Genomic DNA, 24,056 nt, shown 5'->3' with positions numbered 1-24,056 from the left:
ATCTGAAGCCATTATATGAATTTTTGTCAAAATAATCTCCTCTGCCGGTATATTACCAATATTTAATAATGCATTCCATTCAGTTTTCATTTCAATTAAATTAAGTTTGCAGCAGGTTGAAGTCCTATAACTCAGGAATATAACCATCTGCTTTTGCTTTTATAAATACTATAAACATCTTTATTCTTCTTCAGAGTTACTGATGGCAGTGATCATATAACGAGGTACAGCCAAAAAAAACTTTGAGCATAGTTCCACGCAGAAGTGGTTCTGTTTAAATTTATTGGTGAAATGTTTGCTGGTGTTTGTCTAGTCCCTGAGTCCCTAACAAGAAGCTGTTTTCTCCGAGTAATAACTAAGATGATAAAGTAACATTCTTTTGTTCTGAATAACAGAACAAAAGAATGTTCTGTGGATGTTGACACAAATCTTTGGTGCTAAAGTCTATGTCTTCTTGTAATTTAACATAAGAAAAGGAAAGATTTCAGTAGGACCCTCAATACATGCACAATTTTATCTCCTGCAAGCCCTTGTATCCCACACAGCAGCCTGAAGTGGTGTGTTAAGGACTAACCCTCTCTAGGTGGGATTATAAACCAATTCTCAAGCAGTCTTAGGTCTCCTCTGTTTATTATTCCTTATTTTGGTTGAGTTCATTGTGTTCGCAGAAGAAGTAAGGTGCCAGTAAGTACAAATATTTCAGGAGAGGTTTAATCATGTCTTTTATTTCTTACCTGTGCTCTCTTGAACTGTGATATGCTGCACCAGGAACAAAATATTGTTTGTTCCTCTAAATAGTTGTTATATAGAATAGGTTAATAGATTTTTTTGATACAGATTATTAAATCTTTTGAAAACCATTTTGAGACTGCATTTGCTGGCTGTTAGTGTCCTAAAGGAGAGTCACTACAGTTCTCCCTCAGTCACCTCTAAAAAAGGCTATAAATTAATTTGACCAGAAAGTACCACCCCAGAATGAGGGTGAGCTGATTGAGATTGTCATTTCGCTTACAAATCACATTTTGCAAAACCTGTCAGTAACAAAAAACCTATTTTTCAAGCGGCACTGCAGTCACTCGGTTGATTTTTCCGTTGTTATGCTTTGCCTTGATTCCTTTGTGTGCAAAACACTGGATAGGAAATTTGCACGGATGGTACATCAGTAACTCCAACTAGATGGTTTGGGAGGCCCTGCTTTAAGATCACAGATACTCCTTTTCAGAGCATAAACTTCTTTCCTCACTATGTGTAAGTATACACAGAAATATGATTGTAGACACTCATGAAGTGAGTGTGTCTATGTGTCTGTTACTGGCAAGAAGTAACAAAAAGACACCTATGCACAATAACTGAGAAAGAGCAGGGAACAGTGAACTTCAAGAGACTGTAACCTCTAGAGGATCTTTGGCAGCTCAGAAGCATCATCTATAGGCAGGGAATAGCAGATGCTTTACAGTGTTAGCTACAGTCCTGGCAAATGTGCCACTCTGGATCCATTGGCACAGATTTTCAGATGGTGTAAATTGTTATACCTCCCTTGACCCAGATATCAGCATGGTACCTTACAGCAGCTGATGAAGTGTCCTGTGGGTCTGCAGTGGTTCACTGAGCAAGGCTGACTGACTGTATTATAGGTCTTTGCTCTTTCCAAATGTAGGTGTCTGGCCCGGGACTGAATGTGTTAAGTGCATGAATGGAGTAAAGATGCTAACGTGTAGGTGGCAAGTGTGAGGTTGCTTCCTAGGAAGAAATCTGCCATTAACACATAGAAAATAGCTGTGTTCAGTTACTGAACCTTGATGGCTCATCCCAGCACAGGATGTGGCTGTTCTGGAAGAAACTGGGTGGCCACAATTAAGCACTCAGCCCAGGAAGGTACCCAGGAACACTGTTGATGGTAGTCATAAGAGCTCCTGTATGGAAAAACTGAACAGAGTGGCTGCTGGACTCTCCACCTGAAACCTGTAGTGTTTGAAACATGCAATATTTACAGTATTTAAGGAGATGTGATTTTTTACAAGTCAGAGTTTAGCTGCAAAAAACAGGTTCTTTCTGCTAAAATGATGACGCAGCTCTAAGTGAAGTTGCTGTAAGGAACAGATTTCAGTTTGCCATAAAACATTTCTCCTTCAAATACAAATGCTCCCTGCCATGGCTGGTCAAAATATTCTGATTGCATCCACTAATGGAATTTTAGATGGTATTAAGACTTTCTGTGGTTCAAGTAAAACGTACCTAAAGCTGCTAAAGATTAAAAAGTGAGAAGAAAATACTAAAAACGTCGAAAACTGTGATTTTTAATTTTTTAAATTTTGTTATCTTAAAATATTTGTATAGACAGTTCAGCCTTTCCTAAATAAAAACATCTCAGTATTTCCTAGATCAGATTTATGGAGCTGATGTCCTAAATAACATTCTTCCTTTATGAAGGAGTTGCACTGAACACTGAAAAGGTTCACTAGAGGAGAGAAGTAATTTTATAAAAAAAATTAAAAAAAAAAAAAGTTGCTCTCTTAGAGATGTTAAAATTAAATTGAAGCTTTATTTTTGAAGTATTACAGAGGAGGGGTTTGGTCCAAAACCCATCATCCTTCAGGAAATTCAAGGTTTTCAGCAGGTATTGTGGCCAGCTGTAGAAGGAAGCCATGTCATGTGTGAGCTTGTTAAAAAAAAAAAAAAAAGGTTTCATTCTAGACATTTTCAGTTTGGCAATCTGCTTCTGCCTAACTACAGTTTTTACAATTAGCAAACAAATTAAAACCAGTTTGTTTTAGCATGGATTTTTTTTTTTTAATTTATTTAAGCTGTTGTTCAGGTAATTAGCAGAAATGCAGTAAACAAGTCAGGAGACATTGAAGGAGATTTATACTCTTAAGAAACCCATAACTGATACAGCACAGCATTTTCTGCTTTGAAACAACAGTATCTATAGCTGCTATAATCTCTTAAAATCTTCTTTTGAAAAAATACCATCCCACAACAGCAATCAGGGAGAGGAAAATTAATGGCATCTTTATTGAGAGATGAATATCGAAACCCAAAATGAAAAATTACCTAGGAGTTTGTGGAGGGAAAAACCAGACTTGATAGATCTTTAATTATTTGTTTGCAGTGTCAGTGGGATATGAATATGAAACATGTCCTGATTTTATTCTGTGGGAGAAGAGAACAGTAATCCTTCAAGGCTTTGAAATGGATGCTGCAAATCTGGGAGGCTGGTCTATAAACAAACACCATGTATTAAATCCACAGAGTGGTAAGTCCTTCCTTTATTAACTGTCCATGCAGAAGAGGAATACAAATTTTAAAGGAATTAATTGTTGAGATTTTAAGCGTTACATTCCTAATGTGTAATCCTCTTTGAATGTGCACCCTCATTTATTGGGAACTGAACTGTAAATGCCATCTGAAAGGATATTTTTAATGTTCTGGCTCCCAGGTATTAAACATTAATATCTCTAACTCTTGCAATCGCTAACACGTTGCGGTCATTTGGATGGGAAAAGGGCATACTAATTTAGGTTTGTTCTCACACTGTTGGTGTAGAAGTACATCATTTTAGGTGAGTTTAGAGTGTGTTAATATCCTCAGTGAAGCGTCTACACCCCTAATTCGCCTGATGACTAACATCAGTTAGTAGAATCACTGCACCAGGGATACACACCACTCATGAAAGCAAACCAGCTGAGTGAGAGGTAGCACTTCCAAAACCACACTGCCAGTCTGATATGCAGGAGCTTTGCTGGTTGCCTCCTGGGTGGAGAAACACAGTAAGGCACTCTTCAGGACAAGCAATCCAGCACCTTTTCAAGCATTAGAGAAAAAAAAAAAAAAAAGAAAAAAAGAACAACTGTAAATGCTTTTTGGTGTGACAGCATTAACACTGCATAGACATTCTTCAAGCATGGAGGCTTGAACCTCTTTTCTCGTTGTGTTTTGTTCCTGAAGTGTTTTGGTTTTTTCTCCCTTAACATCTATAATCAGGAACTTGTGGGATTAAATTATTAAAACAATACTGGTAGATAAATTATAGTAACTAGCAAGATACAGTTTTGCCAATAAACAGATACCTCACTGTCAAGGGGAAGAGAAGCTTGGGGTCAGATTTCAGCACTTATAAATCATCAGAGTATGGATTCAGTAATGTTCCCTGAATTTGCTCCAGCTGAAAATCTGTCCACTGAAATCTATTTCCATCTGCAAACTTCTGTTAGTGAAGATTCATGCACAGATGTATGGGTGTCGGGTTTTTACAAGTTCTGTTGTTGAACATGCAGCTACAGTATAAATATTCCAAATGCAAAAGGTCAGATTTAGTTTGTAAATTATCTGGATTTCTGTTTTGATTTAAAATAGTTTGACATTTTAAACAGCAGTTCTTTCATACCCTGTCTTATTGGTTTGTATAGACTGTCTCTTTTAAATGCCAGCTATTGACATTTAACACAAAGAGAAATCTGACCTCAGTCAGCTCAACCCCCAACTGTGAGCCCCATAGTCTACTGCTTAGTGCCAATTTACCACTTGCATAGTTTAATTTCAAGACTAAATTGCTGGCAGTAGCTCCAATTTATATGACTATCTGCTAACTGCAATGGTTAGTACTATAATTCACCCCATAGGAACTAAAGTGTTCGGAGATTTTGTAAAGTACACAATGTGAGCAGGGCTAAATCTTTGCTTTCCTGAGCACCGGGTGTATGGTGACAGGTTGTTTCCTGGCCCAGTCTCAGCTGTGCCATCGAGAGCACAAGAGAGCACTGATATATCAGACACACACTGCCTCTTCTGAAATCATCCTGCTATGCCTGCTATCCCAGCTCAATAACAAAGGTGGGGAATGTGGAGCTTCTTACACCTGCTCCTCTTCTTCACGTGTTCCTACTATGTTGGGCATGATCAAGGCTGAAGTCAGGGGGAAGCTGCTAAATGTCTTTATCCATTATATACAGAGACACAGTCTGGGGAGGGGAGGGCATAAGCACATCTGATTTGAAATCAGTGGGTCTCCTGTGTGTACAGTTTGCATGTGAGAGCATTTCCACTGAGGAAGACAAAGCTCAGGCAGAGCTCAGTGATGTCTCAGATGTTCCTCATCATTATAATGGGCTTTGAGTGTGCACACCTGGCTTGTAAATAGGAACTATAGAAAAGCAGTTAGGAGCAGAAAAATGACTCTATCACAGCTAGGGCTCACCTATCAGAGCAGCCTGTAGGCTTGTGTTAAAGCAACAAAACCAAATAATGAACTGAGTTAACCAAAAGGATAAAAGTAACAAGTGTTCTGGTCTTATCTAGAAACTAGTGAACAGCTCTTTCGTTTCAGACATATAGCATGTGCTTTAAATAAGGACAAGAATATGATTCAAACATATGATTATACATTTCAGACTTATCTTCACACCACCATGAGTGAAAAGTCTGAGTAGCCTTCTTGATTATGAATATATTGAGATTTTTTTGCTTTTGATTAAAGTGTTCCCTCTGTAGGCACGAAGACCTCTTTTTAGAAGCATGAAACTTGCAACTGTTTTTAAACATTCACTGGATTAACTGCAAAAACAGCAATGGAATATAACACAAATGTCTTTCTAAAAAATCTCTATTGCAAATTACAGTTTTGGTTTCAAACTAAAGCTGGAAGCAGTTTGCTTGGTTGGACAGCCAGTCATAAAGAGCTTCTAACTAAGAAGCTAAGAGCTTCTGTCTAACTTCAGCTACTAAGCCTTGTCTCCCAGTAGATCTGCTGCTGTGCACAGTGCTCTTAGTCAGAGATAGGGTGGATGTGCTTACCTCCCTCCACAAAAAGGCTCTTTATTTTAGAGATGCTACAAAATAAACTAAATACCACAGAAAAGTTGCAACAGAAACAGATGGAATTTCACAGAATTGCACAGTCTAAGCTATGGAGGTGCAAGTGTTGACATGCAGAAACATGTCAAGCGAGTTAGAACTGCATTCTACTGCCAGGTGTGAGAATCTTTAGAAACAGAAAGAAAAAGTTGTCAGTTTCCAGCAGAACAAATATGAAATAATAAATATCATTCCAATGTGGTTGTCACTGGAAACTCCATCTTTTTAAATGTGTATGGCTGTTGGGTTAACAAAGAATCACATCCTGTTCTCAGCTATACTAAACTGTTCTTTTAATTTTTAGCTGCTTTCCCTTCCAGTTTATAGATTTGATCACTTCTAATTCGTTACATGATTTAGATTTTAGCATTTTCTAGCAGAACGGGTTTGGTCCTGCATAGAATCATTTTAATGAGACACCTATATCTCACAAATGCCAATGAACATATAACTAGCTGATCTTTCAGTGTATGCCTTGAATTCAGTTTTTCTTCTGATGGGCAAATATATTGATTCCATTTTTATCTGGGGGAAAGACAAGTAATTTTACTAGGACTTTATGCTTTAAGGTAATTTCACCCCTGTGCAGCACAGCACCAACTAAAATTAAAGCAGCAACTCAAAATCCTGAAATTAAGCACTTGCTTACATTTGTAGGCAGCAAAACATATTCTCCAGAGTCTTAATTATTTACTGGCATTTGTATGAAAAAAAAAATTACCTTTACATTGTTAATTTCAGTCAAAGGGCAGCATCTTCATTTAGCAGGATTTTTATCTGGTGCATAAGGGAGGATATTGCCATTAATCTTACTGGTGTGTTTTCAAGATGCATTTTAAGATAATATTCATACAGATGTATGTATTCTGTCCTCTATTGTTCAGAAATATATTTTCAAATATAAAATTCCCTTCAGAATAGCTATGGCAATGCTCAGTAATTTCTAAGGAGAATTTTAGCTTCAGACTTACCTGAAAGCCACAAAAGATGTTTAACAAGAGTTGGTATAGTCAGTACTTAAATACATTTGCCAAACATCAGGAAAATTTGGACATGTCTCAACATGTATTTCCTGCATTATCTAGAATATGCTCCTTTCACAGTATAAGAGTCATATAGAAAGCACATTCCCTTGTTTATTCCTTTAATGGTGCCACCTTTCAGATAAGTACTGGGCAAAGGGCAATAAGAGATTTTGGAATGTGGTCTGAAAGAATCACTATCTTTCATTCAGAAACAACCAAAATCTTAGAAGAACATGTCATTCTAAAGGTGCCTAACTATATTACCACATTGTTATTTATAAATAAACACTGTGGTCATCAGCTTGAAAAAATAACATCTTTATACTGGTTCTGGTATCACCAGCCTAAGAATTGAGAATAATTTCAACAACACATGCTGCAGAGCAGTGCTAAAATACTGATATACTAAAAAAATTGTTTTAAGCTTTATGGCAGAGCTTAATATATTCTTACTGGTAAGATATGCACTTGTGCCTCAGAATTATGCTTTGACTCTTAACTTGGCTTTGCTGCACTTGGCATCATTTTTATATACCATGAAGGACTTGCATTCAAATTTAAATATTGATTTTGTACTGCCACTCAGTGCTCTTTTGTAAAAAATGCATAGTAGTCCTCCTATTAATCTTCCTTAATTAAATATTCAAACTGCCTAAGAAGTTCCTCTGCTACCTAATAAAAATTTATGAATAGAATGAATATTAAAGTAGTAATCCCCAAGAAATCAGATAGCACTGCAATTAACAGTCAATTTGTTAGAGCATTAACCAACCATGAGTTTTTCTCACGATGTTAGGTTTTAAAATAGTCACTAACCAATAATGGACAGGTTGGGGCAGCACAGACTTGGAAGAGATTAGTGGGACCCTGTGACAGTCTTTAAAACATCCAGTGTTTGTTGATGTGTCAGTCAGCTCGTTTTTAAGAGGATTGTATAATAAAAAACTGCAGAAGAGTTTAAATGCACTACATTTGCTTTTTTGTCTCTGTTGCCCTCCCACCACCACCCCCCCCCCCTCCCCTTAGGAATTTTACACAAAGGAGATGGTGAAAACCTCTTCATTTCCCAGCAGCCACCAGTCATCTCCACGGTGATGGGCAATGGGCACCAGAGAAGTGTCTCTTGCTCCAACTGCAATGGTCTCGCACTCAACAGCAAACTCTTTGCCCCAGTTGCTCTTGCTTCTGGACCTGATGGTAGTGTGTATGTTGGTGACTTCAATTTCGTCAGACGAATCTTTCCCTCTGGAAGCTCAATTGGTATTTTAGAATTAAGGTAACAAAATCATCTTTCTCTGACTAGCGTTCATTTTCCCACCTGGGATGTGCTTATGAAAACTACAGTGAGCCTTTTTTCCCTCAGGACTTAAAGAAGCAGCCACATTTAGTTGCCTTGTGAGCATGTTTCAGCTGTCAAGCAAACTCATCAGCAAACTTCTGCTTAAAGTCATCAGTTAAAAAGGGCATCTTCAGTGGGCTTTAGAATGGGTTTTGCATAATGAATTTCTGCAAAGTTCAGAAAATAGAGTGGGTGCTTTTTCCTGCAAGACTTTTCATAAATTGTCAGAAAGTTAAAATATTCCATGAAGCATATTTTTGAAGGAAAAGCTCTTAATTCCATAGCAAATATAGAGAGTATTATGTCAAGTCACAGCACCATGGCTGAAGACAGTCTGACCATGTTTAAAATTAATACTATTAAATTGTTAAATCTGTAACAGAGGACGTGGCTGAGTTTAAGCAGAGAAGAGCAAACCTGGCATTGCAATCTGAGGTGCTGCTGTTAACATCTCTCCTGTCATTATGACTCCAGCTTCCCATTCCCTTTCATGGCCAGAAGGAAAGACAGGAAATATTCCAGATACCAATACCATAAATTTGGCGTACTTCACACCCATAAATCTCCAAGTAGATGGTGATGAGTGCTCAGAATTAACTTGGCAATATGGAGGCAGCAGTAAGGAAGCAATGAAAGAAGGAAATGGTAACGGAATAAGCAGTGTTTTGATATAGTGACACAACTCGGGGCACAGTCAGGCAGAGAATACAGTTTTGGTGAAGACTAATGTTTCTTTTCTTTCTTCCCCCCCCCCCCTTTTTTTTTTATTTAAACCTGAACTGATCTCTCTTGCTAGGAATAGAGACACAAGACACAGGTAAGTAACACGGTAATATCTGAACCATGTTTGCAGAAACAGTCTTACAAAAGTACTTTTGGAAGTCTAGATATGGACACACGCTGAATTTAATAAACACAAATGTTAACCAAATTCACCTTCATTTATGGTAAAGTAGGTTTGATTTGTTTCCTCTGAAGGAATGAAGTCTCTAAAAATCAATTTGCTGATCACCAACAGAGATGGAGAAGTTTAAACCTGAAGGCTGAGAATGCATTTCATAGCTGTCATCTTCATTTCACACGGTGTTTGAATGATCATAGGTATAGCCAGCCAAGGAAATTGGATGTTTAGGACAAGAAATAATAAGAAAGGCTTTCAGGGTCACACAGCAGGACTGTACCCCAGCAGTTCTAGGTTACTACAAGTTTTAATACCTGCCACAGTTACAGAGAGTGCACAGCAGACCCCAGGACTGAGGACTCTGTGTCACAGCTCAGTCCTTGCTTTCCCAGGTAAAGCAAAACCAAGTGGTTTCCACCCTATCCAGTTAGGATTTTGGCACTGCAATGTAGGGATTCCTTAAGAGAATGAATGGGACACATTAGGCTTCCGAGACAGATGGTAAGGGAGTTGGCTATGACAATCCAGCTGCAGAAATGATGTTGCATGCTAGAAAGATAGCAAGGCACACTGTATCTTTAAAAACAAATTTCTTAGTGTTTCAGTACTTAAATGAGACAAATAAGCCAACACTAGGACAGCATAAGCTGACTGATAACTTCATGGCATAGAAATGGGAGCGTGGACTGAATGTGAGTTTGCAAGATGAGAGTACTGGTTGGAATTAGTCCCTTTAGCCTGAAGAATTCTATTGAATGTTGTAGATTGTTTTTCCAGCCTTCTTACAGATGCTGTCACATCTCATGTATTTTACAATTAAAACTTTAAAAAAAAATAATTCTTACTTGGTAAGTGCAAGGTTCTATTTTTTCACTGAAGGATTGTTCCCATTCCCTTTAAACTTACCAATATCTTTGTAAAGTAAAGAAAAGAAGCAAATTGAACTTATTTACTCTAGAATGCATTCAGAACATGAATCAGGCTTTAAATTCAGGGGTTTCATGTATTTAATTCAGTAATACTAATTTCTTGAGATTAGTCTAAACCTTAATTAAATCGAGTTGTGACAATACTCAAGCACCCCAACCTTTTAAATTACAATAATTGCCTCTGTGTGTCAGTATTCTATCAAAGCAAAATCTGTGGAAGATTGGAGGAAATCACTTGAAGTTAATGTATTAGTTGATGCTATTGGGGAGTACTCAGCAGTCCCACTCTGTGCCATTTTCTTGAGGTTGTCAAGGCCGTAGTCCGTAGAGGAAATTTCTAGGGTGCTCAAAGAATCATGTGGAAGCAACAACTAAAAGGTATCAGAGGCTCATAACAGTCAAAACAGAAAAAGGCTTCAAAATCCAGTTCCTCCACACAACCTTTAGTCTCCAAAAAAGTAGGGGAAAAGGGTTCTTTTACGAGGATCTTGAAAAACCAGGTAGAAGGGAATAGAGTTTGGAGATCAGTAAACAGGAAAGGCTACTGATCTTAGCTTTGATTGTATAAAAGCAAACTTAACCCATTTGTTTTCCCTGTCATCAAGATTTCAGTAAGAAATAACAAAGCTCTTTAATAGCTGTTAAAAATGGAAACTCAGCTTTGAGGTTAGAGGGAGAAGTTTAACTGCAGGATAGTAATAACTTGTTCTGGAAGGATTCCTTGTAAATTAGTCTACATGGTATCAGTTTTAATAAGCTCGTTTAAATGAACTCAGATTTAGATTTGATTGTAAACTTCTGCAAAGATAGCAAGTATTTTATTTGCTCCCGTTTTTACTAACACTCTTTTTCAATTTAAACATTTTAGTATGCAAGGCTTTAAGCATAAACATCAAGAGTTTTCTAATAGCCAGTCTATTAAACGTAATGACAAGGATGACAGAAAATGTGCCTGCAAGGAGAATATAGGAGCCCTCATTCTCTACAGTTGTGGCATGACAAACAATGTTTATTTAACATCTAGAATTCTTCTTGCAAATTTTTCCACAGAAGGGTTTTACTAAAAAGTCATCTCTTAGCTGGACCACCTCTTCTGAGCTCACTCCAAAAAGTACAAATGATTCTTAGTGTTTTCATAAAACAAAATTTTATAGTTCTGGTGATACATAATTCATCATTAATTGTGTTTAACTCGTCCTTATACTCACCTTTCATCATACCACTGTCCTCTCATTCCTGTGTTTCCTTGGACTGGGTTTCACATATGTTCCCCAACTGTGGGAATACCTCTTTCCTTATATTTCTCCCTTCTGTCTTTTATAGATGTTTGTGACTAAGGTCACCTTTAAAGCTGGTCTAGCTTGTGGCTCAGTCCTGAGAGATACTGAGTAGTTTCTGTCTTTTTGGATTAAGAGTGAGAACTGAGAGAATCATAGAATTGTTAGGGTTGGAAGGGACCTCAAGGATCACCTAGTTCCAAACCCCTGCCATTGGCAGGGACACTTGACGCTAGATCAGGTTGCTCAGAGCCACATCCAGCCTGGCCTTAAAAACTTCTAGGGATGAGGCTTCTACCACCTCCCTGGTCAACCTGTTCCAGTGTCTCACCACCCTCATGGTGAAGAATTTCTTCCTAACATCCAGTCTGAATCTTCCCATTTCTATTTTTGTTCCATTTCCCCCTAGTCCTATCACTACCTGACACCCTAAAAAGTCCCTCCCCAGCTTTCTTGTAGTCCCCTTCAGATAATGGAAGGCCACAATAAGGTCTCCTTGGAGCCTTTTCTTCTCCAGACTGAATCGTCCCAATTCTTTCAAGTCTGTCTCCATAGGAGAGGTGCTCCAGCCCTCTGATCATCCTCATGGACACATTCCAGCATGTCCATATCTTTCTTGTAATAGAGGCTCCAGAACAGGATGCAGTACTCCAGGTGGGGTCTCACCAGAGTGGAGTAGAGGGGGAGAATCACCTCCCTTGACCTGCTAGCTAAACAAGAGAAGTACTGATCCCTAAGGGACTCCACTTGTCACTGGCCTCCACTTGGACACGGACCCATTGACAGCCACTCTTTTGGGTGCAGCCATCAAGCCAGTTCTTTATCCACTAAATGGTCCATCCATCAAACCCAGGCTGCACCAGAAATAGGCTCGAGCTCTGTCACATTTATCATGGTTACAACATTAACCTTATCACTTATAAATGGGAGTAAGATCTTAGCTGATCATCTTTTAGAAGTATCTTAGCAATATACAGTAGACTGCCAAAAGACATTTGTAAGTAATTTTTACATTGTTTTGCAATATTGCTTAACCAAGCAAAAATTTCTTGTTTGAAGAGACTCCATCAACCTGAAATCAAGTCAGTAAAATAAGTCAGTATCATCTCAGACATTAAGTATCCACCCTGGAGCTTCTGCCAGTTCTACAATTTTATCTAGATTATTCCTTTCCTGGCTTGTGGTGGCACAAAAACCCAGCCCTGCAAAAGGGGCTGTACTCCACGTATTGTAAAAGCCAGCTTAAACAGAACAAAGCTCAGAGGAGTAACTCATATACAAAATTTGTTACAGCCATCTTAAGCCTTAGCTAATAGTACAAATGTTAATAAAATTTCTCTTTAATAGGAATTTAACAGTGTTTTTATTCTGCAGAGCAGATAGGAAAGTCCCATAAAGAGTCACAAAGAATACAAACAGGTCAGAAACTGGCAGTGATAAAAACACTGAGCACCTAAATGCTCTGCACCTAGACACTCTGCCAAGCACTAGCCACCAGCATGCCTGTGCCTATCTCCCCACCATTTCAGTGATGAACTGTGTGTTTTAAAGGAGCTACACCTACCTGAACTTTTATTTTGTAATCAAGACTACACCACAGTCTCACCAGACTGAGGACAATTAGCATGGTGTACCATGTGCTTAGATGATTTCCTCAGACTGGAAATTAACTTTGCACTGAAAAAAAGAAAAAAAAAAAGTCCTACTGGTTAATAAGATGCAGCCCAGTTCTCCATTTAGAATTTATGATTCTCACTATTTAATTAACATATGTAAATATTTTTAATAACATTTTATAATCTCAATAAGGCACTTCAGTGCATGAATTATGGTGCATTAATTCATGCCTAGTTGCACTGACAGTACTTGGCCTTCTGCCTTGCTCCTGACAATACAGTCAGCATGAATTAAGGCACCATATTTCACACCTTCATATTTCCTAAGGTTTAGAAACATAAAAATAACCAAGAGTGGGTATTTGTGCCCGTGCAGAACAGCATGTGATTCACTGCAACTCACAGATTTGTTTTCAGTGCCAAGAGTGCTAGGAGTTATCAGGTATAGAAAATGACCTTGCTTTCCATAGTAATAATTATAACTACGATGAAGTCACTCCAGTTAGCTTTATACTGGGTGGCTTGGTACTAATGGGCAGACTAACTCTACCAATCTGTTCTCTGCATAAGCTTGCTGACACATATCTAGCTGGTTAGGCTCTGCAGCCAGTACTAGGTCCTTTCTTCTCAACAATGGTGCCTGTACAAGCTACATTAAAGCTGGTCTCCCTCTGTTATCTCCAAATCATTGAACAGATGTCTTCAGATAAGTAGAATGCAGTTGTTATGCTGCCATGAACAGAGATTAAAAAGAAAAACAATTTAACTTTGATGTTCTTCCCTTCTGTTTTAGTACAAGCCCTGCGCATAAATATTATTTGGCTGTTGATCCAGTGTCAGAATCACTTTACCTGTCAGATACCAACACCAGAAAAGTCTACAAAGCAAAATCTATCATTGAAACAAAGGACCTGGCCAAAAACGCAGATGTGGTGGCAGGAACAGGGGATCAGTGCCTTCCATTTGACCAGAGTCACTGTGGAGATGGTGGAAAGGCATCTGAGGCATCTCTCAACAGTCCAAGAGGTAAGAACCTATCTAAAGTACTTGATGTTGGTCATCTGTCATTTACTCCTGTTATTTAGAAACTCAGATGCAACTGGATGTATAAAACTGGCTTTGAGGTGATGATTTAGCCAACTATAAGCAAGCCAGGTCATTTCATAAAGCTCACTCACATTTTTAATACAGTCAGTCCTGTATGAGGGAATAGCACAAGCAACAAACTCCAGCTGGCATCCTGTGAAATGCTCCTTCCTTGTGTGGCAACACTCCTCTTTTATTACCTTTCAATTGCAAGGTGGCAGCATTTAATTATATTTAACTTTGAAGCAAATAATATGGTTGCAAAGTACTTTTTTTTTTAGATTTTATGCATTCAGATGATTCTTGTAACATTAGTGGAGCTTACTCATGCTCAGTAAGTCAGAGCTGTAAAAAATCAGACAGGCAACAAAAGCAAGTTTATTTGGAAGTAGCTTGTCCTTGCTTATTAAATGCACTTTGGAAAATATGAGCATCTCACCTACTGCACACGAACTAAGCGCTTTACTGCAGCCTTCCCCTCAGAGTACATCCTGTATTGTCACAGGCAAAATGCGTGTGGAGGCTTGAATCCCCACCAGTGCCACAACTAATTCCCTTGCAGTGTGCATTAAAATTGTGATAGAGTCTCTGGATTTGGTGCTCTAAAGCAGCTGATCACCCTCAACTCCCACTATAATCCCTGGAACAAAGGATATTGAGCAGCTCCCATGGCAGAGCCGAGAGCGGTCTTTTAGTACACTTCCCCCATAGCGCACTGCTCCACCTAATGACTACCTCTAAGGAAGGGTTTTGATTATTTTTCATGAGCTAATAAAGGAAGGCTGTATATCAGTAGGAAATTAGAATGTATTATTAGGAAGAAACGTGTCTAAGACAAGCAAATAATCCTGTTTTAAGGCTTAGTGAGAAAACACATAATTATAGAGCGACTTTAACGTGTCTTTAATGATAGAAGGTAAGTGTGAGGTAAGTACAAATAAATGTTGATCTCCAGGCAGCTAATTAATGTAATGAATCAATTCTAAAAATAGTAGAAAACAAAGGTTTTCATTACCTTAGCAGGAAAATGATTGATGTTTTATTGCTGGTTACAATTGACTATATCTCATTACAATACAATTAGTTGTTCCATCTCACTCTCTTATCGGAGAAGTATGTTGATGAAAATTTGTAATATGCTCTTACCCACATATAGCTGACTTCCTTAACAGAAGATTCTAGTCATAAAGAAATTAAGGGCAATAAAATTACACGTTATGAGTTCTGGGGCAACCAGCAAATATTAAAACGTTAACTGACAGCAGTTATTGGATCATATATTGGCAAATTCAGGTGATGGCTCCTAGCTGCTCTTGATAAATGCATCTACACTAAATTCCATTGGTTTGAAACTGTCAGACCTATTAGGTCTTGGATTTTAATCTCAGGGAACTATGGGCTGCAGCATGGTCTTTTTGTATAAGGCCTAGCAAAATGCAGCATCAACCTGTAGTCACCAGCAGAGTATGAGCAATTAGCTGTGTATTATCCTAATGGCCTTGTAAGTACTTGCCCTTGTTTTCTTCTGAACTGTAAGAGGTTGAATAACTTTGGACAGTAGTTGGAAGTACTTGTCTACTACCCACAGATCTATTATTTATTAAGAAGCCTAAAGGTCTCAACCCTTAAATGCAGTCTTAAAGATTCTGTTGGAGGTTTTTGCTTGTTCTTGGAGTAATCATTAAGTCAGAAGCTGTCACATTTCTACTGAAATAACATTCAAACAGCATACACAAATATATTTTTTCCAGGAAGCAGGAAACACTGAGAAAAAATTTTGGAGAGTCCACAGATTCACCTACATCTTATCCATGTTTAAAAGTACTTGAACACAAAGTAACACAATGTTATGTGGTATTTGACCACAGAAATAAGTGAACTGCTTCTAATTTCTCACCTCTGAGATTTTTACAGTGCAAAAACAGGTAGTTAATAATGCACATAAAGACAGAGTAATTGCCAAGAGATTATTAAATATAATCACTTGCATTACTCAATGACCAGACAACATTAGCACTTGTTTTAAGCTGATAAAGTGGTTAGTGCCCTTTTTCCTTTTTTTTTTTTTTTGCCCCTCTTGCCTCTATCTTCTTGGCCTGAGTATTCCTTCTTTCCCTGTTCTGAATGAAAAATAAATTTACCTCTTACTTGGTAGAAAGGTAGTATCTGAGAAAGAACTCCATTTAGTGGCTGTCTGACCTTGGTTAGTTACAACTCAGAAGTTGTCTCATTTTTGCTGCTGGCTGCTTGTGACTCCAAATAAGGGCTTATCTATATGACTCAGTTTATCATTTGCAAAATTGATAAGAAATACCCACTGTGTAACACTTGTGAAACTTAATCCTGTTTGGTAACGTCCTCAGAAGTATGTTAATACAAATGCTCTTTCATATTTACTTTTCTGAGTGAAAGTTGCTTCAAATGCTGCTTGAACTTTTTGGAACTTTTATAATGATTTTTTTACTTCAGTGGGCATGCAGGTAGATTTTGGAAAAGTCCTAGATTATTGATGATTTAAGTCTTATATCCGCTTTTATTTCTTGTTATCTTTATTTGGCAAGGCCACCTTTGCCTACTGACCAGAAAATAAATGCCAGACAGGAAAACATGATGTCACACTAATCAATTATGATTTGATCTGCTTTCCACAACTTTTATTTTGCAGGTAACAAACACATAGCTTTGTTCAGTCTGTTCCCTTGTCTGTGTGAAGGACTAGGGATGAGGCTTAGTGAACATTAATCTTGTGCTGTTGTATGTTGAGCTGACTTTGAAAGATGCTTTTAACCATGCATGGCTGATGTAGTTGAAATTTGAACTTCAATATATTATTTTTACTGCAACTTTCTTTAATTCTGTAGAGATCTCAGACTAATGAGTCATGTAATAGATGACCAAATACTTAAGCAGAATGTGAAATGATGGGAGGTAGGGACATAAAATAGGATCTGTGACAAGCTGAACACATTTATTACACAAGAAGATATTGAAAATGAAGAAGTAACTACACAAGATATTAATCATTCACTGAATTCCAATCACTTGAACTTTACAAAATAACAGATTTTAATTTTGAGGTGGGAAATTCTGCTGGGTTTGTGGATTTTTTGCAAAAAACAGTATTTATGGCACATCTAGTCACCAACTCCATCATTTGAACAATCTGGATTAGCATTTATAACAAGGTGCTAAGGGATAATGTCCTGATTTTAACGAGGTTAGTCACTGAGTAGTGGAGCAATAAAAAGCACTAAAATGAATAGAAATACCTGGGAGTTTGTCTACTTAGCGCTGCAAAAGCAATGCCTGGATCAGAGTCATTAAACACTTACCTACCCTGTCCTTCTGAAATCGGTGAGCTTTAGACATGTTCAATAGATTTGGCTTTCCAAGCTTAATTGACAAAGCGGATGAGAGGCTGAAGCAATCGAGTTACCACATTTTTTGCTTAGCTACAGTATCTCCCAGTCAGATACTAAGAGAAGTGTCTTAGATTAACATCTGATTTCACTTACCCTTGTGTATGTGACCCAATCAGAGCATTCACACAGGACAGCTGTGGTTAAAATGCAAACCAAGTAACTTGTAAAAGCAGCAAGTGCCTGCAGTGATTGAAATTTAATTGTCAGTAGTGACTTAAAACATTTGGAAACCCAAACATTAAATCCAAAGATTAAAGCATCTAAGGTCCTGTAGTGTCTGCTTTTTGATTCCTGGATCCAGATCAGATTCTAGACCTAGAAGATAGATGCACATACTGTCTGTGCAATCTGTGTGTACAGCTCAAGAAATTAAAAACTACAGAGTACCTGCAATGACCTCATTAAAGATGCAGTGACCTCAAAGTAAGCACCAGGGAAATGTAAGAGGCTGGAGTAAGTTCTAAATCCCATGCTTATAAAGTACCATATACACAGCTGTAGCAAAGAGCCTTTTCACTCAAACCCATGGCCATGAACTAGCAACACAAATGAAATTAAAATGGAATTAAAAATTAGTTCTGCAGTGTAGATTTATTCATTTTGCTTGAAATTACAAAGGAAATAATACTTTAAAAAAATTTAAATCATAGTTTTGAAAATGTGTTCACCCCAGAAGCTTATCCTGAAATAATCAGTCTTGTTGCTCACCATCTGCAGTAATACCTTCTAAAGTAAACAAAGCTGCAATAACAACTGTTGAGATTAAACCTTTACATTCGTCAAATGACAGCAGCGTGTTTAAGAACTGCTCCTCCTGCTCAGCTAACAGATTCCTGTTACCTTCAGTAGGATGTGCACCAAATTCCTAATATAGCCTATTGTGGAAACAAGAAGTAATGATCAATATTATTTATTCAGCAATCTCTGCCATTCTATAAATTCCTAATACCTTTTCACCCCTACCATGCAATTCAAAAAGGAAAGCAGAACTAGGTGAGACGTTTCATTAGCTATATATAGAGTAAGTAGTAGACAAACCAAGGAGATTTGCAGCCTCAAATCATCTATGCATCATAAAACCAGTAAAAAAAATAATACCCTACTGCTTTTGATTTCTTTATTATTCTCTTCTGTGATCTTAGGTACCTATGATTTCAGAAGTCTGGGAACCTTGTAGAACAGCTGATAAACATTTTGGACAGCAAGCTTTCCTAAATTTCATCCAGCCTTCATCTGAACACATCAGTTATTCACTGTTCTGCTAACCATTGTCAGCAGTAATTATGAGCCCAGTCATCCTGTCTCAGACTGGAAGCAGGACATTTTCGTTCTGTCAGTAGTTAAAAATGCTGTTTGCTCCAAGTCCACTGTTATGCATCTAAAGAGAACGCTGAAGTGCAGGTACTAAAGTCATGTTCCCGCTGGCAAAGAGCTGCTGAATATTTTGCTGCTAGCACTGAGACAGTAATGAAGTAAAGATGACAAAGATCACAAAGCAACAGACTGCAAATCACTTGAATCATATTTTGAGTGGTGTATTATGGTAACCTATAAATAACTAATTGCATAAAATTGCTTTAGTAGTTTCTAGATGGCAGCTTTAATTAAAAGCACTGGAGACATTTAGAAGTTTAGAAATGGATGGCATGTAATTTGCCCTTTTACCAACCATAAAATGATAATTAACCAATTTGATTCAGTTCTTCCTATTAAAAGTTTTATGAGAATCACAAGTTCATTCTACATGCATTTTTTCTGAAGGTGTCGTTCTCTTTCATCAGTCCTCACCAGTAGTTTTAGATGTTCTTTTTCAAATTCGTCAGAAGTTTAATTAGAAGTTTTCAATGCAAAATGCTCATTTATAAACTTTTTAGCTGAGCGAAAAGTATAATTTCCACACGTGGGCAACATATAGCTCTAGCTGCTGTTTGTTGATGTGTTTGGAATGGACTTCTTTTCTCAAAAAAAGCCTCTTAGAATGCAAGTGTGGACTATAATGTGGGAGGGGAAAAAAAAAAAGAAAATGCCTTAATGGAGAATTTACTGTATTACTTTTAATCCATATTTTTAGCACTATACTCATAGCTCCATTAAAGTTGAAATGCCAGAAGCTCCATTAAAGTTGAAATGCCAGACTTGCTAAACTGAAAGATTGTGTTTATAATCATGTGTATTTTGAATTGATATCTATGAGAACTAGACACAAAGGTGATCATTTGATTTCAAAGTGTTATTTGCGTTTGTAATTGTGTTCATACATGCACTAAGGCAGACCTGACAAGGGAAATAACCCTTTAACCAAAATCACTCCTGAGAGCATACAAGAGGGGTTATAGTCAGCCTTGTGGTTATCATGGTTATACATCACCTATCTATAATACTAAGTACTATTTTATGCAGAAAACAGTCATACAGAGCAAAACTTTTTCTGCAGTCTTTTTAATGATGATGGATAGTAGCCACGTGTGATTGCTCTAGCAGCAGTTGATTTTTAAGGTTAGTTAAGAGAATTTAAATAATACTGATTAAAAGATCTCCAAGTCTTACCAATACTATTCCAAGATGTCTGCACATATATCTACTGGAGGTAGTGACTAAACATGACTAAAAACAGTCCTTCAGGATGAGGATGTTACTCAGGAAATGAGATTGTGCTCAGCCCTGAGTCAAAGAACAAAACAAAAATCCTTGCACAAGTTTATTTTGCCCTTACTCAGACATCAGTGTTTAATGAGGAATCTCATATTCCAGCAAGGCAAGTCTGTCATTGGTGCAGTAGTTCACATTTGTGCCAAAGACAGCATCAGTCAGACATACAGTTTAGTGCTATGGTTGCTTTAAAAAGCCCTAACAGAATACAACTGAGAACCTAATACAACCTACATCTCATTCTCTGTGCAAAGGAAAGATAACTAAACTGTGACCTTTGTGACTCACTCATGGAGTGAACAATGTTCCTACTTGTACTCAGTGCAATTCATTACACTCAGCCTGTGCCTGTTTCCTCTCTGAGTTCCTTGGTGATTAAAGCACAATTGAAGGGCTGTGTGTGATTTGATTCTGCATTATACTGTACGTCAGAAAAGGATTAAAAATAAGCTCTTGGAGTACAGATTATGTGAAGCTTCATGCAAGATGTGACAGGAGCATTAATGAATCCAACTCATAACAATGAGTAAATTGGGACAGTTTAGCCTCAAATCCGTATTTTGTTTCCAGTGGATGCCTTATACAGAGTATTTGTCAACAAGACTTAAATGCATAAGTAATTTTTTCACACAGGTAATGTCACTGGAAGCAATACACTGGTGTTTGAAGCAACTGGCTTATTGGTACCAGAAATTATCTGTAACATGAATTTTGAAGACATGGGCTTTCTTATGCCACCAGCCTGGCATATGTACTTCCCTTGCAGTTAAATTGCTTTTCTGCAACGCCTGGAGAGCAGAATGTACACTATTAATGCTAAAGGATCTTTGCTTTTCTTATCTAGGCAGTGTTTGAAATCCATTCAGTGCCACAGATGAGTAGCTTTATTTCATTGCAGCATAATTTTTGATTTTTATATAATGGATGGTTTGCAGCCAACACAGCCATCTGTTCACAGGGAAATTGCGTAAAACAGAAGATGCACTTGCCCTACTGATAGATACTGGCCTCCTGTTTTCTGTGGCATGGATCTGATCCAGGGCTGTGCTACCCAGGTGAGAAACATAGCTCCTGGCATACCAGGCAGCACCACCCCTCTGCAAAGGCAGACTAAGACACAGCACATGTACTGTAGTTCCCACTCACATCATGTCTCTCATTTAAGCCTGTGAGCCATGCTGGAAAGCAAATCCAACTCCAGCTAAAATTGCTTCACAAGGCAATACCAGTAAGGTTAAAAGCTCCTCACAGCTGCATACAGGCCACAACAGCCACAGACCTTCCTCTCACATCCTCCCTGTCCTAGCAGTCAAGCTTGGTGTTTTCTTCTCAAAAGGAGTCTTGAAGAGACTCCCAAGAAAGCAGTAGGAAACTTGGTCTGAAAAGACTGTCTCCAGCCTCCACACATCCCTGGAGAAAAACCCTAAACCAGTTTTCTAGACGCATTTCCATTTACTAATAATCCCTTAGCATGCTTCAGCTTTACAGTATAAAGCTGATCTGAGCAGGAGGGCAGGAATCTCTGCCCACCAGAGCAGAAGGTGCTTCAAAGCCCAGCTCTACCTGCTCTGTGGTAGCAGAGTCAGCACTAGCCTTCTCATTTTCTGAGGACAAAACTTATCCATGTACAAACTAAACTACAGATCATGACTTCAGCCTTTGGGAATAACTGTTATGAAAACCTCTGCAGAGGAGATGCAGTTCTTTAGGTGGTGTTTGCTTTGTTGGTTCTGCAGTGTGCATTCCCTCAGATTAACCCTTGGAAAAAACCCCATCAGATTTATATATTAATTGTTTACATGGTCATTAATAACCAGGCTGTATTCTTTTGTTGTTGTTGTTCATACTGGGGTTTCGGGGTGGATGTTTTGGCAGTTCAGTTATATTAGATATTGCAGTTTGCTTCACATACTCAGCCTTTGTTCCTGAAGCAGCAGCCAGCCCTCAGCTCCAGGGCCACCCCTGATTTTGGCCTCTTGCATAGTCTCTGCTAGTGTGCACAAGCAACAGACAGAGGTGCCATCCCATCCGAAAAACTGGAAGACATAGGTCACCCCTCCCCAAGTCCACAACAAATCTTTTTGGTTCTCAGTTGTACACTTTAGCTCAGCACACCTTCAAATCTTTGGCGTATCAGGTTTGTATTTGGACTTCTCAGGAGCAGGCAATAGCTGTGAGCTTGCCAGTTGTTCTGTAGTTTCCAAAAGCACTGTTACTCTCTAATTAAAGAGTGCAGATCCTCTGAGCAAGCCAGTGCCAAGGAGACACAATCTGCATGCTCAGAGGCCAGTGTGCAGTCAGTCCCTGAGATGGCTGTGCTTCCTTTTTATAAACACAGATTCCCCCCAGCTGGCCCATCCAGCCCCACCCTGGTGATGTAAGTCCTCCACCTGACATGTCACCTGGACAACTGCCCATTGCAGTGACCATTCCTTTCACATAACAAAGCGATGTAGCCTAACCCTGTACCCTCTAGCACTTCAGCAGTCCATAGGCATTCTTTGTCCTGAATGGAGAGGGTGACAGGATGTTGAATACCCCTCTTCTAGTAGCAGTTCACAGCCAGATGAATACACTGAATTAACAATTTCAGTAATTAATTTCAGCTGCTAACACTGTGCTGAAAGATAGCCTGAAAGCTGGACAGAGTGGGAGTGCTAGGTGCTAAACTTAACTACTGTGGCCTTTGGATTTATTTTGCTTGCTTGCTTGTTTGGTTTTTTTTGTTGTTTTTGTTTGTCTGTAACAATATCCTCAGATCTTTGCAAGGAGCAGTGAAGAGGCACCTCCAGATGTGAACTGGGTGGTGGGGGACATGATCGTAGAGTGCACCTGAAAGGCTGTCCTTCTACAAGGCCTTCACAGCCTTGCTCGGTGTCCCTGTCTTAGCCAGTGTAAATGTTGGGAACCCTTGGCACACAGGTCAGCCTGCACTGGCAGAGGGAAGAGTGGAGCCCTAACCTCCTGGCCCCAACAGAAGAACTGGTGTGGCTGGTGTTCCTGCTTTCTGTTACAAAAGAGGTGGCCACAGACAGCTTGTATTAAGACTCTGCCACTGGGCAGTAACACTATAAGAGAAAGCATATTACACTTAAATGTGTGTGTAACTCAAACTCAGTCACCAGCATTTCCAAATGTCTGGTGCAGACTTATTTTGGAGGCCTGGGGACACTGCTCCCCTTTTCTCTCAGCTCCATGGGACCTGCATGTTCTCCATCAGGGATGCCTGGTCCTGCCTCTGCCCCTCAGACTGTTTACTCTCCTTTGCCCCCAGCTGCAACTCCTTCTGTGTACTTAAAGAAATTAAATCAAGTGTAAAGAAACGGGGCTGGGAGGTGAGGGAATTTGGTTTGTTTTGTTTTCTTTTTCTTTTTTAATGGCATGTAGAATTACCATCTGAGATCCTAAACTGGCTTGTAGACAAGTGTTTTGTAAACTCAGAGTACATGCAGCCTTTGGTTGTGATAAATGCAAGGGACAAAATTCAAGAACCATATAAGCTAGTGTCCATCTGTTCAAGTTCTCTGCCTTTCATTTTTGTGTAGCAGAACATAAATTCATTATTAAAATAGCTTGGCTGTGCACAGCAGCTGCTGTAATTGCAAAGTTATGCAACTTTAAATGGGAAATTATGAAGTATTTTAAAACAGGAAATCGAGCAGGTTGGGTATTTTGCAAACCTGTCATTAGTAGAAGTGCTTTTTCTACCTATATTTTCAATATTTCAGGGAGACAAAAAGATCTTGCAGTTCATCCACTATAGAAATGTTTAGCACATTGAATGCAAGAAGAACTGGGGAGAAAGTGTTAGACTGGGACAGAACAAGGCTGGGCATGAGTTGGGACATGGCTATGCCACACAGTGCTGGTGTGAGACAGCAAGCCCTCTATCCCTCAGAAGACCATGACCTTTCCTTTGCATAGCCCTCACATTCATTTTAGGGTCCATCTCTCTGGTG

At 38.6% G+C, this 24,056-nt stretch overlaps 1 protein-coding gene across 2 annotated transcripts in view; it reads left to right on the top strand.

Annotated features, from left to right (window-relative positions):
- The window catches only part of TENM1 (teneurin transmembrane protein 1), a 241,021-nt gene that overhangs the window by 169,620 nt on the left and 47,345 nt on the right, over positions 1 to 24,056 (top strand). For both annotated transcript variants that reach the window (XM_054388650.1, XM_054388649.1), the window contains 4 exons: positions 3,113 to 3,256; positions 7,905 to 8,154; positions 9,014 to 9,034; positions 13,734 to 13,966. In XM_054388650.1, coding sequence (XP_054244625.1) covers positions 3,113 to 3,256; positions 7,905 to 8,154; positions 9,014 to 9,034; positions 13,734 to 13,966 — 648 coding nt within the window. The remainder of the gene's footprint in view (positions 1 to 3,112; positions 3,257 to 7,904; positions 8,155 to 9,013; positions 9,035 to 13,733; positions 13,967 to 24,056) is intronic.

This window comes from Indicator indicator, chromosome 17 (genome assembly GCF_027791375.1).
Source record: "Indicator indicator isolate 239-I01 chromosome 17, UM_Iind_1.1, whole genome shotgun sequence".
Lineage (NCBI taxonomy): Eukaryota > Metazoa > Chordata > Aves > Piciformes > Indicatoridae > Indicator > Indicator indicator.
Note: the sequence above shows the minus strand (reverse complement) of the source record. Positions and strands in the feature narration are given on the sequence as shown.